The sequence below is a fragment of the Herpailurus yagouaroundi genome, unplaced genomic scaffold (genome assembly GCF_014898765.1).
Source record: "Herpailurus yagouaroundi ecotype Mexico unplaced genomic scaffold, PumYag 29, whole genome shotgun sequence".
Classification (NCBI taxonomy): domain Eukaryota; kingdom Metazoa; phylum Chordata; class Mammalia; order Carnivora; family Felidae; genus Herpailurus; species Herpailurus yagouaroundi.
The window spans coordinates 103870995-103885920 of NW_024412377.1; the positions used below are offsets into that span (position 1 = coordinate 103870995).

Below are 14926 nucleotides of genomic sequence, written 5' to 3' on the forward strand. Positions count from 1 at the left end.
CTGAATGAGGCTAACAGGAATAGACACAACTTTGGCTTCATTAGCCTGAACAAAAAGGTAAACGAGTTTCATATCCAACAGAATGGTGGTATTAGATATACTCCATTAGGTAAAATCCTTTACCAACTATTACAAAGGATGCAGTAGGCTTACCTTATGAAAGTGAAGGAAGACCTTTTCTTTCCCTCCGTGTGAATGTCCCCTTTAGTTAAGCTTTCTGGCTGTGTTATCACAGTAACTGATGAAGGTAGGAATGTCAACTGTTTCTAGGCAACTTTCTCGTGACATAAAGGACTCCTGGCTACTAAACTGTATCTGGACTGAATGCACTATAAATCATCGGATGGGAACCTCAAGCTTTGGGCTCCTCTGAGTGTGGTATCTCTTAAGACTGATATGTCCCTTGTGGGGACCCTGGAAGTTGTACTTAGAGATAGTGGCTCCTTGAGGCCTGTGAAGGATCTCATCACCTTGCACCTAAACTGTTTTGGGTGAACTGCTACAGGACCTCTCGTGCTAAGAAGGACTGCTGGACACTGTCCTACTGGCAGCCCGCTGTTCCCATTTATTATCTCTTTTGAGTATACTGGTGCTACATGTGGTCATGGTAATCTTTTAAGTTTGAATGCTTAAACTTAAAAAGACCCCTTTTGGGGCATCTGGGTGACTCAGTCGGTTGAGCGTCCGACTTCGGCTCAGGTCATGATCTCGCGGCCTAGGAGTTTGAGCCCCATGTCGGGCTCTGTGCGGACAGCTCAGAGCCTGGAGCCTGTTTCAGATTCTGTGTCTCCCTCTCTCTCTGCCCCTTCCCCACTCATGTTCTGTCTCTCTGTCAAAAATAAATAAACATTAAAAAAAAAAAAAAAGGCCCCTTTTGGTCATAGCTATAAATAATTTTAGATGCATAAATTCTGCAATTATATTCTAATTGTTTAGTTAAGCCTAAAGAAACCCCTCAGGTGGGTGTAGCAGTAATAATTTCCTAACTACTGCTTAATTTTCTTTTTTAATTTTTTTAACATTTATTGATTTGAGAGACAGAATGTGGAGAGGGGGAAGGGCAGAGAGAGGAGACACAGAATCCAAAGCAGGCTCCAGGCTCCAAGCTGTCAGCACAGAGCCCGACGCAAGGCCTGAACCCACGAACCGCGATATCATGACCTAAGTCGAAGCTGGACACTTAATCAACTGAGCCACCTAGGCGCCCCTAACTACTGCTTCATGTGAGACGAATCTCAGTGAATTCACACTTATACTTTTCTTTTTACACTAAAATTGAATAAAAATAAACTATAGATTCTTCATTTACTTTAATTATAAGGCAGTAAAACTGTCATATCAATTTAATAATTGTAAATAACTTAAATACAATAATGTATAATGACTGAAAACATTGTTAACTCAAAATAATAGAAAACAAAATTGAGTAAAGTACTATTGAAATCTGGGCATTTCTATGACAAGACATAAATTTTAAAATGTAATAAAATCCTACATTTTCTTTTTTACTTTTTTAAGTTTATTTTATCTTTTAGTAATCCAACATGGGGCTCGGACTCAGAACCTTGAGATCAAGAGTCTCATTCTCTTCCAACGGAACTAGCCAGGTGCTCCAATCCCTTATTTTCTCAGCAAAAAGCTCCTTAAATCATATTTTCCTTTCAAACTGGCCTTCATATTTTAACTGGAACTTCTTTTAAAGGATCATTTCATTTACAGTTGCACATGTCCTTTTAACACATACAATGTGCACTATATGCTGGAATCAAATCCCCGAAGAAGTTGGAATCTTATGAATGCAGCCAGGGCAGCAGTGGAGAGAATCGTGAACAAAAACATCACAGTCCACACAGAAAACATTTTGGCACACAGCACAAACATAGACCTGCAGTGAAAAGAAGAAAAGAGATTTTAAAAAACAGTTTCCCAGAGTTAAGTGCAGCATAGCTAGAAGACATTCACACTGCTTTGCTCTTCCATGTCTTATCAATTTGCTCCACCCACCTACCCATTATTTCCACTGTACTATTTATTCTCAAATCTCGGGTGATTATTTTTCCAAAAAAACCCTATTCCTTATCATCAGAAAATTACTTTGTTTTGACTCATTACAGTCTGTTGTATTGTAAGACACTGTCAATTGCTTCATTTTAGGTAAATGTCTGGGGAAGACACATGAACTTGAAAGCAGGGCTGGTTCCAAATGCTTAGAGTGGTCATTTCTCTGATGCGAATAAAAAGAAAAGCATGGGAGCACCTGGGTGGCTCAGTCGGTTAAGTGTCCGACTCTTGATTTCAGCTCAGGTCATGATCTCACGGATTAAACACCCAGGGCTCTGGGCTGTCATGGCAGAGAATGCTTGGGATCGTCTCTCTCCCTGTCTCTGTTTCTCCCTCAAGATAACTTAATTGATATGAGACAGCTGTCAGTGCAAAGCCTGCTTGGGATTCTCTCTCTCCCTCTCTCCCTCAAAATAAATAAACTTAAAAGAAAAAATCTTAAAAAAAATAAAAAGAAAAGCACAAAACTGTAACACAGATTTAGTTATTGCTAGGGAATGATCTCACAACTGCACAAATTATATTCCCCTTTTATTTAACTACTGAACTACTTAATATGGGAAAAGACACACATAAGATAAAATTTAAAAATCTATAATTCTATCAGTATTACATATAGGGATACTTGTGCCATGGAGTAAAATTACCAAGGCAGCACCATACACAGTTAAAAAAATTACTAAATCTCAAAAAGTATACAAGTAAAGATGTGTTCTTAAAAACAGTCAAATGATGGCACAAAAATAGATGCTAAGATCAATGGAACAGAAGAGAGAACCTGGAAATGGCCCCACAAACGTATGGCCAACTAACCTCTGACAAAGCAGGAAAGAATATCCAATGAATAAAAACAGTCTCTTCAGCAAGTGATGTTGGGAAAACTGGACAGCGACATGCAGAAAAATGAACCTGGCCCACTTTCTTACACCACAGACAAAAATAAACTCAAAATGGATGAAAGGCCTAAATGGAAGACAGGGAGCCATCAAAATCCTTGAGGAGAAAGCAGGCAAAAACCTCTTTGATCTTGGCCACAGCAACTTCTTACTCAACACGTCTCTGGAGGCAAGGGAAATCAAAGGAAAAATGAACTATTGGGACCTCATGAAAATAAAAAGCTTCTGCACAGTGAAGGAAACAATCAGCAAAACTAAAAAGCAACCAACAGAATGGGAGAGGATATATGCAGACAACATAGCAAATAAAGGCTTAGTATCCAAAATCTATAAAGAACTTATCAAACTCAACACCCAAAAAACAAATAATCTGGTGAAGAAATGGGCAAAAGACATGAACAGACACTTCTCCAAAGAAGACATCCAGATGGCCAGCTAACATGAAAAAATGTTCCCTCCACATCACTCATCATCAGGGAAATACAAATCAAAACCACAATGAGATATACCACCTCACACCTGTCAGAATGGCTAACATTAACAACTCAAGCAACAACAGATGTTGTCAAGGATGTGGAGAAAGAGGATCTCTTCTGTATTGTTGGTGGGAATGCAAGCTGGTGCAGCCACTCTGGAAAACAGTACGGAGGTTCCTCAAAAAACTAAAAATAGAACTACCCTATGACCCAGCAATTGTACTACTAGGTATTTATCCAAGGGATACAGGTGTGCTGTTTTGAAGGGACACATGCACCCCAATGTTTATAGCAGCACTATCAATAATAGCCAAAGTATGGAAAGAGCCCAAATGTCCATCGACAGATGAATGGATAAGGAAGATGTGGTATATGTGTGTGTATATATATATATATGATTACTCGGCAATCAAAAAGAAGGAAATCTTGCCATTTGCAACCATGTGGATGGAACTAGAGGGTAATAGGCTAAGTGAAATTAGTTAGAGAAAGACAAATATCAATATGACTACACTCATATGAGGATGTTATGATACAACACAGATGAACATAAGGGAAGGGAAACAAAAATAATATAAAAACAGGGAGGAGGACAAAACAGAAGAGACTCTTAAATATGGAGAACAAACTGAGGGTTGCTGGAGGGGTTGTGGGAGGGGGGATGGGCTAAATGGTTAAGGGGCATTAAGGAATCTACTCCTGAAATTAGTGTTGCACTATATGCTAACTTAGATATAAATTTAAAAAAAAAAATTAAAAAAAAAAAGCACATTTAACAGTATAGTCTAAGTTCAGACCTTCAGAAGGACAGTCTGGTAGCATATATTAAAATGTCAAATACGAATGCTGAATATGAATACCCTTTGACCTAACAATTTCTGTTCTGAGTCCCCAGAGAAACCACTGTGTATATGCAGAAAGAAATATGTACCAGATGTTCCCTGCATCACAGCTTGTAGCAAAAAAACTGTAAGAATCAAACCCACTCCCCATCCAAAAAAAAGTCAAAAGATTCAATGGTGGTTATAGTGAGGATGAAGCTACCAATGTCAGAGGCACGTAAAAATTAATAAAATTGTTTTATCAAATATGAGAATAAAGCAAGCAATCCTTCCAACTAATATTTTATATAGTGTATAAAGTACAGTTTTAAATATGGACACATTACCAATAAAAATAAAACTACACACTGATCTTATCTGCATCTTTACATAAGTGTATACATTCAAATTGCACCCTTCAAAATTTTTGAAAATATTTTCTAATTGGCACAATCGGGGAACAACCTCTGGTCTGAAACCACCTTAAATGGTAACTTCCAAGTACACTGTGACAGAGCCTAAACTAAGTTATGGAGAAAAAACTTTTAATACTTTCCATCTAAATGCATTTTAGCTTGTAAACTAAAGACAGTTGAAAGTACTAAAATATTATTACAGGAAAATTAGAATGGAGAATTATAAAAAAAAAACAACTAATTTTTAAAAATTTTATTTATTTTTGGGAGAGAGAGAAAGAGAGCATGACTGGGGGGGTCGGGGTCAGAAAGAGAGGGGGACAGAGGATCTGAAGAGGGCTCAGTGCTGACAGCAGCGAGTCTGATGTGGAGCTCGCACTCACGAACTGGTGAAATCATGATCTGAGCTGAAATCAGATGCTCAACCAACTGAGCCACCTAGGTGCCCCTATTTAAACTAATTTACTTCCATTTACCCTCTACCTACTGTTATCCCTTCTGAGGGATAACCTGGTAAGAGCCTGGTTTTTAATAATATACTGTAAACTTCTAATGCTAGTTCCTCAGTATTTCTTAGACAATACTTAGCATTTAGAAAGCACATGAACTTACGTGCTGGTCTTTTAATTCCCCCTGACATCCATAACAAAATCTGAAAAAGAAAGTTTAAGAATTATTTGTTAGGGACTCACTTGTTAATACAGTTCGGCAAAATCTCAGTAACAAGAATCCTGTAATTAATAAGTAATTATCTTTACATATGACTTTTATGAGAAAGACAGAATCAAGAATACCAATAATTTAAGAAAATTCTATAGTCCCAAGGTCATCTCACAAAGGAAAGTTCTACCTTAAAAAATTTTTAACTTTTCAGATAAAGACAGGTATCATGTTTTCACTCATAGGAGGAAGTTGAGAAACTTAACAGAAGACCATGGGAGAAGGGAAAGAAAAAAATATATATCTATACAGTTACAGAGAGGGAGGCAAACCATAAGAGACTTTTAAAGAGAACAAATGGAGGGTGGAAGGGAGTGGGGGATGGGTACTGAGGAGGGCACTTGTTGGGAGGAAGCACTGGCTGTGGCATGGAAGTGATGAACCACAGGAATCTACAACCGAAGCCAAGAGCACACCATATACACTCTATGTTAGGTAACTTGAAAAAATATATATGTACTTCATTATATTTTATACAATTATATACATAATTATATATAAACTGGAAAAAAAATTGAATCACTATGATGTGCACCTGAAAATAACAGGATCTATGTCAATTATACTTCAATAAAAAATTGTTTTGGCTAAAAAATAAAAAATAAATTAAAGTCGTAAGAAATTTTTAATTTTATTTTCATCAAGGTTAAATATGAACACACCTTTCCTACTGGGATTCTGCCAGGGAATTAAGCCCTACAGAAAATAATCTGAATGACTATTTTGCAACTCTCCTGAAGACAGCAGACAGCTGGTACAATTCTAGGTGGACAGAAATTAATTTATGTGTGGATGCCTAAGTGCTTAATTTTCAAGGAATGGTTTAAAGAGTTACAAGATCCCAAAACGGGGCACCTGGGTGGCTCTGGCATCTGACTCTTGATTTAGACTCACGACCTCAGGGTTTGTGAGTTCCAGCCCTGTGCTGGGCGCCATGCTCATAGCATGGAGCCTGCTTGGGCTTCTCTTTACCTCTCTCCCTCTGTCTCTCTGTCTCTCTGTCTCTCTCTCTCAAAATAAATAAATAGACTTAAAAAAAAAAAAAAAAAAGAAAAGAAAAAGTTCGGGGCACCTGGGTGACTCAGTCAGTTAAGCAACTGACTTTGGCTCAGGTTATGATCTCGTGGTTCCCGAATTTCAAGCCCAGTGTTGGGCTCTATGCTGACAGTGCAGAACCTGCTTGGTATTCTCTCTCTCTGTGCCTCTCTCTCTCTACCCCTCCCCGACTCTCTCTCTCTCTCTCTCTCTCTCTCTCTCTCAAAATAAATAAATGAACTTAAAAAAAAAAAAGAAAAAAAAACCTTACTACAAAAAAATAGAGGCCCTCTCCCCATCCACCCCCACTACATTTCCAGTTCCCCACTTGCAAAACCTTTAACTGTTTGATAGTTACCTACACTTACAGTGAGATCTCGTTTTTTTCTGGCATTGGCTATAGACCTCCTACTATGGGAGATGAGAATTTAATTCTCTTTCAACCTTCTTGAACCAACAGCATGTATACACACAACTAATTCTCAATTCTTTCTACGTAAGGAAATCATTTTGAATAGAGCAATATTAAATGTTTGGTTTTATTATGACTACATAAACATATTCAGCTGAGTCATGTAATAAAACTCTTCTTCAAAATATTTCTTGGGGCACTTCGATGGCTCAGATGGTTAAGCCTCTGACTTTGGCTCAGATCATGATCTGGTGGTTCATGGGTTTGAGCCCCATGTTGGGCTCTGTGCTCACAGCTCAGAGCCTGGAGCCTGCTTTGGAGTCTGTGTCTCCCTCTCTCTCTGCTCCCCTCTGCCCTTGCTCGTGTTCTGTCTCTCAGAAATAAACATTTAGAAAATAATAATAAAGCACATTAAAAAAATATTTTCTTGCTGGAGGCATCAGGGTGGCTCAGTTGGTTAAGCATCTGACTCCTCTTGATTTCAGCTCAGGTCATGACCTCACGGTTTGTGAGATAGAACCCTGCATGGGACTCTGACAGCAGATTCTCTCCCTCTCTCTCAAAATAACTAAACTTAAAAATATATTTTTTTTCCTGGAGTTAATAACTATATTGTGGTCCACAACCTTAGTTTTCTATGTAATTATCACCAACTCAGCCCCAACCTTTCCCTGAGAAGTCTCAAAGCCTTCTCTGTGTTCGCCTCCATCAGGAATTCGTCCTCCAGGTGACATTTCTCCTGGCTGGAGCATTCAGACCTTCTCCAAATTGGATTATTTAGTCTCCATATCTGATACACAAATGTCATTCTGTAATCTCCCCTTAGCATCATCCGAGGGCTTTCTTTAGATAAATATTCCTATTCTCTTCTGGTTATTCTCTTTCTCAGTTCCTTTGAAACATCTCTTCCACAGCTTCCCCAGAAAGTCTTGTTTTGCGGCCTTACAAGTCTGAAAATGTCTTTATCCTACCTACATTTACTTGATAGGTTTGCCAGGTACGTAATTTAGGTTGGTAACAATTGTCACTCCAAACTTTGATGGAAATTGCTCCCTGGCAACATCCAGTATTGCTGAAAAGCAAAATAATTGTAATTCCAGATTATGTAACCTAACTTTCCCTCTCCAGAAATGCTTACAGATAGTATTTTGCTGCATATTCTAAAATTTCACAACAATAAACTTTAGTGTGGGTCTATATTTCCTAACTATGTTAGGCACTTGGCAATCCGTTTCAATCCACCAAGTTCTGTCCTTCAAAAGTAGAAAATATCCTTTAGGAAAGAAATAGCTAAAGAACATTAGACCACAGTATTAGACCTTCTGGATAAATCCTTTGGTTTTACACCACAGAAACTGGCTAAGGCTACAAATCAGGGCTTTTTTGTTGTTTTGGAGAGCTGATATATCAGCATATGACTACACTTACTATATATAGATGGGTTTAGGAAAATTAATTTCTGGAAATCCAGATCTAATAATGAGTCAATTCAGTCATAACGAAGGCATTCTACCATCTTATTCTCTGTATCAGAAGTAATCTTGCCCAAATTAATATGACTATCTTTTTCTATGTAGTAACAATGCATTCAAACATTACCACATATAATAGATATAAATTAATCAAAACTCATATACCTTTCTCCATTATGTTCTTCTAGAGGAATCTCTTGAAAAGCATCCAAAGGAAATAAATGATGATAAGACCGTGCCAAATGGGGAGCAGACACCAAAGTAAGACCTAACAAATAAAACACAGAGTCATATTTAATAGCCTAAACCTCATTAAGACAATGGCTGAGGGGCACCTGGGTGGCTTAGTCGGTTAAGCATCCAACTTCAGTTCGGGTCATGATCTCCCGGTCCGTGAGTTTGGGCCCCGTGTCAGGCTCTGTGCTGACATCTCAGAGCTAGAAGCCTGTTTCGGACTCTGTGTCTCCCTCTCTCTCTGCTCCTCCCCCATTCACGCTCTGTCTCTCTCTCAAAAATATATAAATGTTAAAAAAAAAAAAACAGACAACGGCTAAAATGTGAAATGATAGGCTAAATATTTTCAAGGTATTTTTTTTTTCAGGACTGCTGGTATTCATTTCTTTATTTACATGTCTCTTAAAAAGGAGATTCCAGGATGGAGTCTTACTTCTGTCACTAATTGTGTGACCTCTCTTGGCCATTAGCCAACTTATAAATGAAACAATGAAAGTAAGAGCTGTGGGGTGCCTGGGTGGCTCAGTCAGTTGAGCATCGGACTTCAGCTCAGGTCATGATCTCGCGGTCCGTGAGTTTGAGCCCCACATCGGGCTCTGTGCTGACAGCCTGGAGCCTGCTTCAGATTCTGTATCTCCCTCTCTCTCTGCCCCTTCCCCACTCATGCTATCTCTCTCTCTCTCTCTCTCTCTCTCTCTCTCTCTCTCTGTCAAAAATAAATAAACATTAAAAAAAAAATTTTTTTTTTTAAAAGAAAGTAAGAGCTGCAAAAACGTTTACCAGATCTACTGCAATGCCTTTAAAGAATATACTCATTTCAGAAAGAGAATCAGAAAACTGTTCTAGAATGCCATGGTTATTCTTAGAAATGAGGTACTGAGCATTCAATTAAAAAATACACTCTTCTCACACATTAAATCCAGAAACATAGGCAGAGCTTAATACTAACATTTACTTTAATAGCAATATATGTAAGAAGCTTTTAAAGATTAATTTACTGGATACAGGATAGTTCGTTTCTTACCACAGATTTTACATTCAACTGGAAGTTCACAGTACTTTGCTCGACATTGTGGGCAGAAATACCCTCCTAATGTAAGTCCTGGCTCAGTGTTGCTATCCAAGTGCCTGTGGGAGGAAACATTACTTTTAAAATGATATATGACAATGTGAATGGTTACAGCAAAAGAAAGTATCCTACCCTGTAAAATCTTGAAGTTGTTTCATAGTTTACTTACACAAGGTTCATTCTTTACCTTTTCTTCTCTCTGCATTTGTTTTGAATAGTGTGCATTAATGTCTTTGTTTTCTGGGTTTTTTAAAAAGTAATCTCTACACCCAATATGGGGCTCAAACTCACAACTCCGACATAAAGAGTCGTATGCTCTACTAAGTCAGCCAGGCACCCCAATTTGCAGTAAGGTATTTGAATTCACTCATGTTTTCTTCTTCAGGGACTCATCTGCTGTTAATCCCATCCAGGGTATTTCTCATCTCAGACATTTGTGTCTAGAACTTTGATTTGGGTCTTTTTTGTAATAGCTGTTTTAACACCTTAACCACTAATTCCATCAACTGTGTTGTTTCTGGATATGTTTCTGTTCAATGATTTTCTCCTTGTTATGGGTGATATTTTCATACTTCTTTGCAGGCCTGGTCATTTTTGATTGGCTGCCAGGCATTATGAATTTTATTTTGTTTTAGGTGCTGGATTTTTCTGGTATTCCCTTAAATATACTGGGGCTTTTTCTAGAATGTACTTGGAAATGAAGTATAGAATATTCTAGAATATACTTGGAAATAGTTTGATCTGTTCAAAACTTGCTTTTTAGTTCATTAGGCTGTCCATAATAGCTGTTAGTCTGGAATTAATTTGGTTCCATTGCTGTGAACACTGTTCAATGCCCATTGTTAAAAGGTTTCTCCACAATGACTGTGAGAACATGAAATATTCCCTGCCCCGTGTGAGCTCCAGTGACTATGCTGCCTGTTCCTCTTCAGTGGTTCTTTCCTGGGCCTCTAGTAGCAGTCATAGGACTGGGATAACCATAACTCAGCTGATGACTCCAGGGAAGTCCCTGCAATCCCAAGAGTTCTCTGTCCAGCCCTTTACTTTCTAGTACTGTGCCTAGAAAATTATAGCCATTTCAGCCTCCCCAAACTCTGGACTTTGTTTCTTCAACTGATCAAGACCTCCAGGCTCTGTGTGGGTTTCCCCTCCTACAATGCAGCCTAGATATTTCTTCTAGGCAGTAAGCTGCACTCACAGGGCTCACCTCATTTGTTTCCCTTCTTTCAGGGATCATTTACCTGCACTGTCTGTTGTCCATGTCTGAAAATCATTGTGTTATATGTTTTGTCTGGCAGGAGGGAGAAAAGTAAATTCAGTCCCTATGGTACCTTTATAGCTGGAGACACAAGTCTTACTTGTGATTTTTAAGAATTATTTTAACTTTGCTTTATAATTATGTAAAATATAAAGTTCTACAGTTAAAACAAGGTATGTTCAGAAAAGTCTAGGGGCTATCCCTTTGCCTTTCACTACACAATGCTCAGGTAAACATTTTTTTAGTGTTTACTTTTTATTTCAATTAGTCTTTTTATCATTAATATAAACATACTGTATATCTAGTCAAATCTCCGCCTTCATCTTAGAGGACTGGCAGTATACTATACACTTTTCTCTACTTTGCTGTTTTACCTAATAATATATCCTGAAGATTACCCCACAGGAGTAAAGGAGATAGTCCTCACTCCTTGTTATAGCTATATAGAAGGTAACCTTTTACAAAAGCAAATACACTGCAAGCCCATATAACTTTAGCGTTGTTTTTTTTTTAACTTATAACTTATAGAAGGAATTTAAAACGTAAAAACATCATCGCTGACAGTTTCAAAGTTTTTACTTACGCCATGCTGAAAGAGGGTTTTGCATCTTGATCAGACAGAGAAGCAATGGTATGCTGAGGAAATCCTTCATAGAAGAAAATGTATTACTTTCTTTTTCCAAGCACATAGCAAAATTCTAGGACTAGGAAGCTAAAAATGTTCCTACCAGAAAGCCCACAAAGTTGTACAAAAGTTCTCTCTCCTGACTTTTAGAATGGCTTATTATAGTATGTATAGTAATACCAGGTTATAAAAAAATTAAAAGTTGAGAATATGGGGGAAAGATCGGTCCATACATATGGCCGTAGATTCTAAAGTTTGTAATTTTCTAATTCAGTAACAACATGTGCTGCTTTTTAAAAAGAAAATGTTTGTAATTTTTAAATACTTCTGACATCATTGAGAAGTCTATTACATAGCTGTCCACTTTCATTTTATATAAGACTATACTTCTATGTTTAAAATTTTGGTATGCCCAAACCCATGTAATTTGCTTTCCATACATATTTTTTTAAGGAAGTTCTTTTTTCTTTTTTTAATGATTATTTCTTTACTTTGAGAGAGAAAGAAAAAGCAAGCGAGCACAAGCAGGAGAGGAGTAGAGATAGAGGGAGAGAGAAAATCCCAAGCAGACTCCATGCTGTCAGTGCAGAACCCGATGTGGGGCTAAATGTCATGAAACTATGAGATCATGACCTGAGCTAAAATCAAGAGTTGGCGGCTAACATGAGGCACCCAGGTCCCCCTCCATACATATTTTTAAATTCTGAAAACAAGTCCAAGAGAAGCAGAAACCATAAAAAAACATATTTCATTACCTACAAAATTTAAGTCTATCTACAGATCAAAACAAGGAAAGGTAAAGGTAAATGGCCAAATGAAAAAATATTTGCGGCATGTGACAAAAATGGGTTGATATTCCTAAATGGCTCTAACAAATCAATTTGAAGAATACATTATTATAAGTTTAAATAACTTTAAAATGGGCGAAAGAAATGTTATCGGTAAATAAAAAAAAATTAGCCAACCATAACATTTAAAATATATTAACTGTTTATGTCAAGTATTATTCTGTATGCTTTAAGTGTATTACGTTAATTGTTGCAACACACGAGATAGACACATCATTTTACAGATAAGGAAACAGGAGAGGTTGACCAGTACTAGAAATGGACTAAAAAAAGACAGAAAAGCATTCCATCTCACTAACAGTTAAAAAATGTATATTAGCAAAGAAAACAAGAGGTGCTTGGGTGCTTCAGTCAGTTGGGCAGCTGATTTCAGCTCAGGTCATGATCTCACAGTCAGTGAGTTCGAGCCCTGCATCAGGCTCTGCACTGAGCGCTCAGAGCCTGGAGTCTGCTTTGGATTCTGTGTGTGTGTCTCTCTCTCTGCTCCTCCCCCACTCACGCTGTCTTTCTCAAGAATAAATAAACATTAAAAAAAAATTTTTTTTAAAACACAACAAAATAAAAAAAATCAAAGGGCACCTAGGTGACTCAGTCACTTAAGCCTCTGACTCTTGATTTCTCAGTTCATGATCTCATGGTTCCTGGGATTGAGCCCCATGGGCTCTGCGCTACAACACTGAGCCTGCTTGTGTTTCTCTCTCTCTGACCCTTCCCCAGCGGCATTTGCAAGCGCTTGCTTATGCTCTCTCTTTCAAAATAAATAATAAACATTTTTATTTTTAACTTTATTTTTTAATGTTTGAGAGAGAGAGCGAGCGAGCGGGCACATATGCGTGGGAGGGGCAGGGAGACAGAGGATGGGTGGCTCAGTCAGGCATCCAATTCTTTATTTCAGCTCAGGTCATGATCTCACCAGTTCATGAGTTCAAGCCCCACGTCGGGCTCCATGCTGATAGTGCAGAGTCTGCTTGGGATTCTGTCTCTCCCTCTCTCTTCTGCTCCTCCCCATCTCGTTCTCTCTCTCAAAATAAATAAATAAACTTTAAATAAATGTATAAAGAAATCCTTTCTCATACTGAAAAAGTTTATGCCTTTTTCCATTGTAAACATGGTAAGTGTTCATTATAAAAGTTTTGGAAAATATAAGAAAACGAAAAATTGTTTCAGACGATGCAAAACCCATCATTCTTCTTTTCTTGAAAAAAAAAATCCCTTTAAAAAAATATTTTACTTTATTTATTTTAAAAGATTTTAAGTAATCTCTACACTTACAGTGGGGCTCAAACTTATAACCCTGAGATCAAGACTCACAGGTTCTACCAACTAAGGGAGCCAGGTGCAACCCCCCAAAATCCCTTTTAAACAATGTGATGTACCTCCCTGCAACCTTCTGTGTTTGCAGTTTGTATTACACAGCTTTGATCAAACAGTACAAAGAATTTTGTAGCTTATCTTTTAAATTTCTTAACACAATAAGAATTTTTCTATAAATGCAGTGTCTTCGTACCTTTCTAGCTTTAAAAATAAAACAAAGTCAGTAATGGCTGTTGTGACAGGACAACAAATGGTTTTGGTTTTTTTTTTAATGTTTTATTATTTATTTTTGAGGTACAGAGAGAGAGAGAAAGAGAAAGACAGAGAGTGAGTGGGGGAGGGGCAGAGAGAGAGGGAGACACAGAATCTGAAGCAGGCTCCAGGCTCTGAGCTGTCAGCACAGAGCCCCACACAGGGCCCAAACCCATGAACTGGGAGATCATGACCTGACCCGAAGTTGGACACTTAACCGACTGAGCCACCTAGGCACCCCGGTTTTAGTTTTAACTTCTTTGTACTTTCCAAGATTGCTTCAACAGGATAATTTTCTCTAATTATAAAACATTTAAGTTAAAAGAAATAAATTCTTAAGCATTAAAATAAACTTGTACAAATGAAAACAGCAAGTCTAATTTGACCCCAGTCATTTTTAAATATCCATTTTACAACAACATAAAATAAACACTTACCCATACGAATAAGTGAGCATTCAGAACCTGAGCTAGCAGGTGGAGGACTGACATGATGTGTCAGCAATTCTTTGTAATGGCTTTCATCTAAAATAACATGGTATGTGCCTAGGAAGACGAAAAGTAAAAGAAAAAAAATCAGCTTTCCAGACATGAGTATCAATGGTAATTTCTACATAATTCTGTAAGTTATACCATCTGAAAATGTACATTTTCAAAATTAATTATTTAAGTTAAATAATCATTTTTCAAAAACCTCATTTAACTGACATCTCTAAACTGACTTCTCTAGGAATAACTATAATTACAATTTAGTTAGAGCCAAGTTATAAGATCTTTATTATTATTTTTTAAATGTTTTATTTACTTATTTATTTAGAGAGAGACAGATTGAGGTTGAGCAAGGAAGGCGCAGAGAGAAAAGAAGGGAGAAAAAATCCCAAGCAGGCAAAGCCTGATGCAGGGCTCGATCCCATAAACAGTGAGACCATGACCTGAGCCAAGATCAAGAGTCGGACACTTAACCAACTAAGCCACCCAGGCGCCCCTAAGATCTTTACAAAGTATTACACATTAGTGA

The 14926-nt window shown here is 37.6% G+C and overlaps 1 protein-coding gene across 5 annotated transcripts in view; it reads right to left on the bottom strand.

Annotated features, from left to right (window-relative positions):
- Positions 1–1293: 1293 nt before the first annotated feature.
- The window catches only part of LOC121014789 (general transcription factor IIH subunit 2), a 35588-nt gene continuing 21955 nt past the window's right edge, over positions 1294–14926 (bottom strand). For 4 of the 5 annotated variants that reach the window (XM_040451387.1, XM_040451383.1, XM_040451407.1 and 1 more), the window contains exons 11-16: positions 14347–14454; positions 11454–11517; positions 9568–9671; positions 8475–8577; positions 5283–5322; positions 1294–1885 (exon numbers count right to left, since the gene is read on the bottom strand). In XM_040451387.1, coding sequence (XP_040307321.1) covers positions 1766–1885; positions 5283–5322; positions 8475–8577; positions 9568–9671; positions 11454–11517; positions 14347–14454 — 539 coding nt within the window. In that variant the 3' untranslated portion in view covers positions 1294–1765. The remainder of the gene's footprint in view (positions 1886–5282; positions 5323–8474; positions 8578–9567; positions 9672–11453; positions 11518–14346; positions 14455–14926) is intronic. The other variant, XM_040451415.1, reaches the window with a different exon arrangement.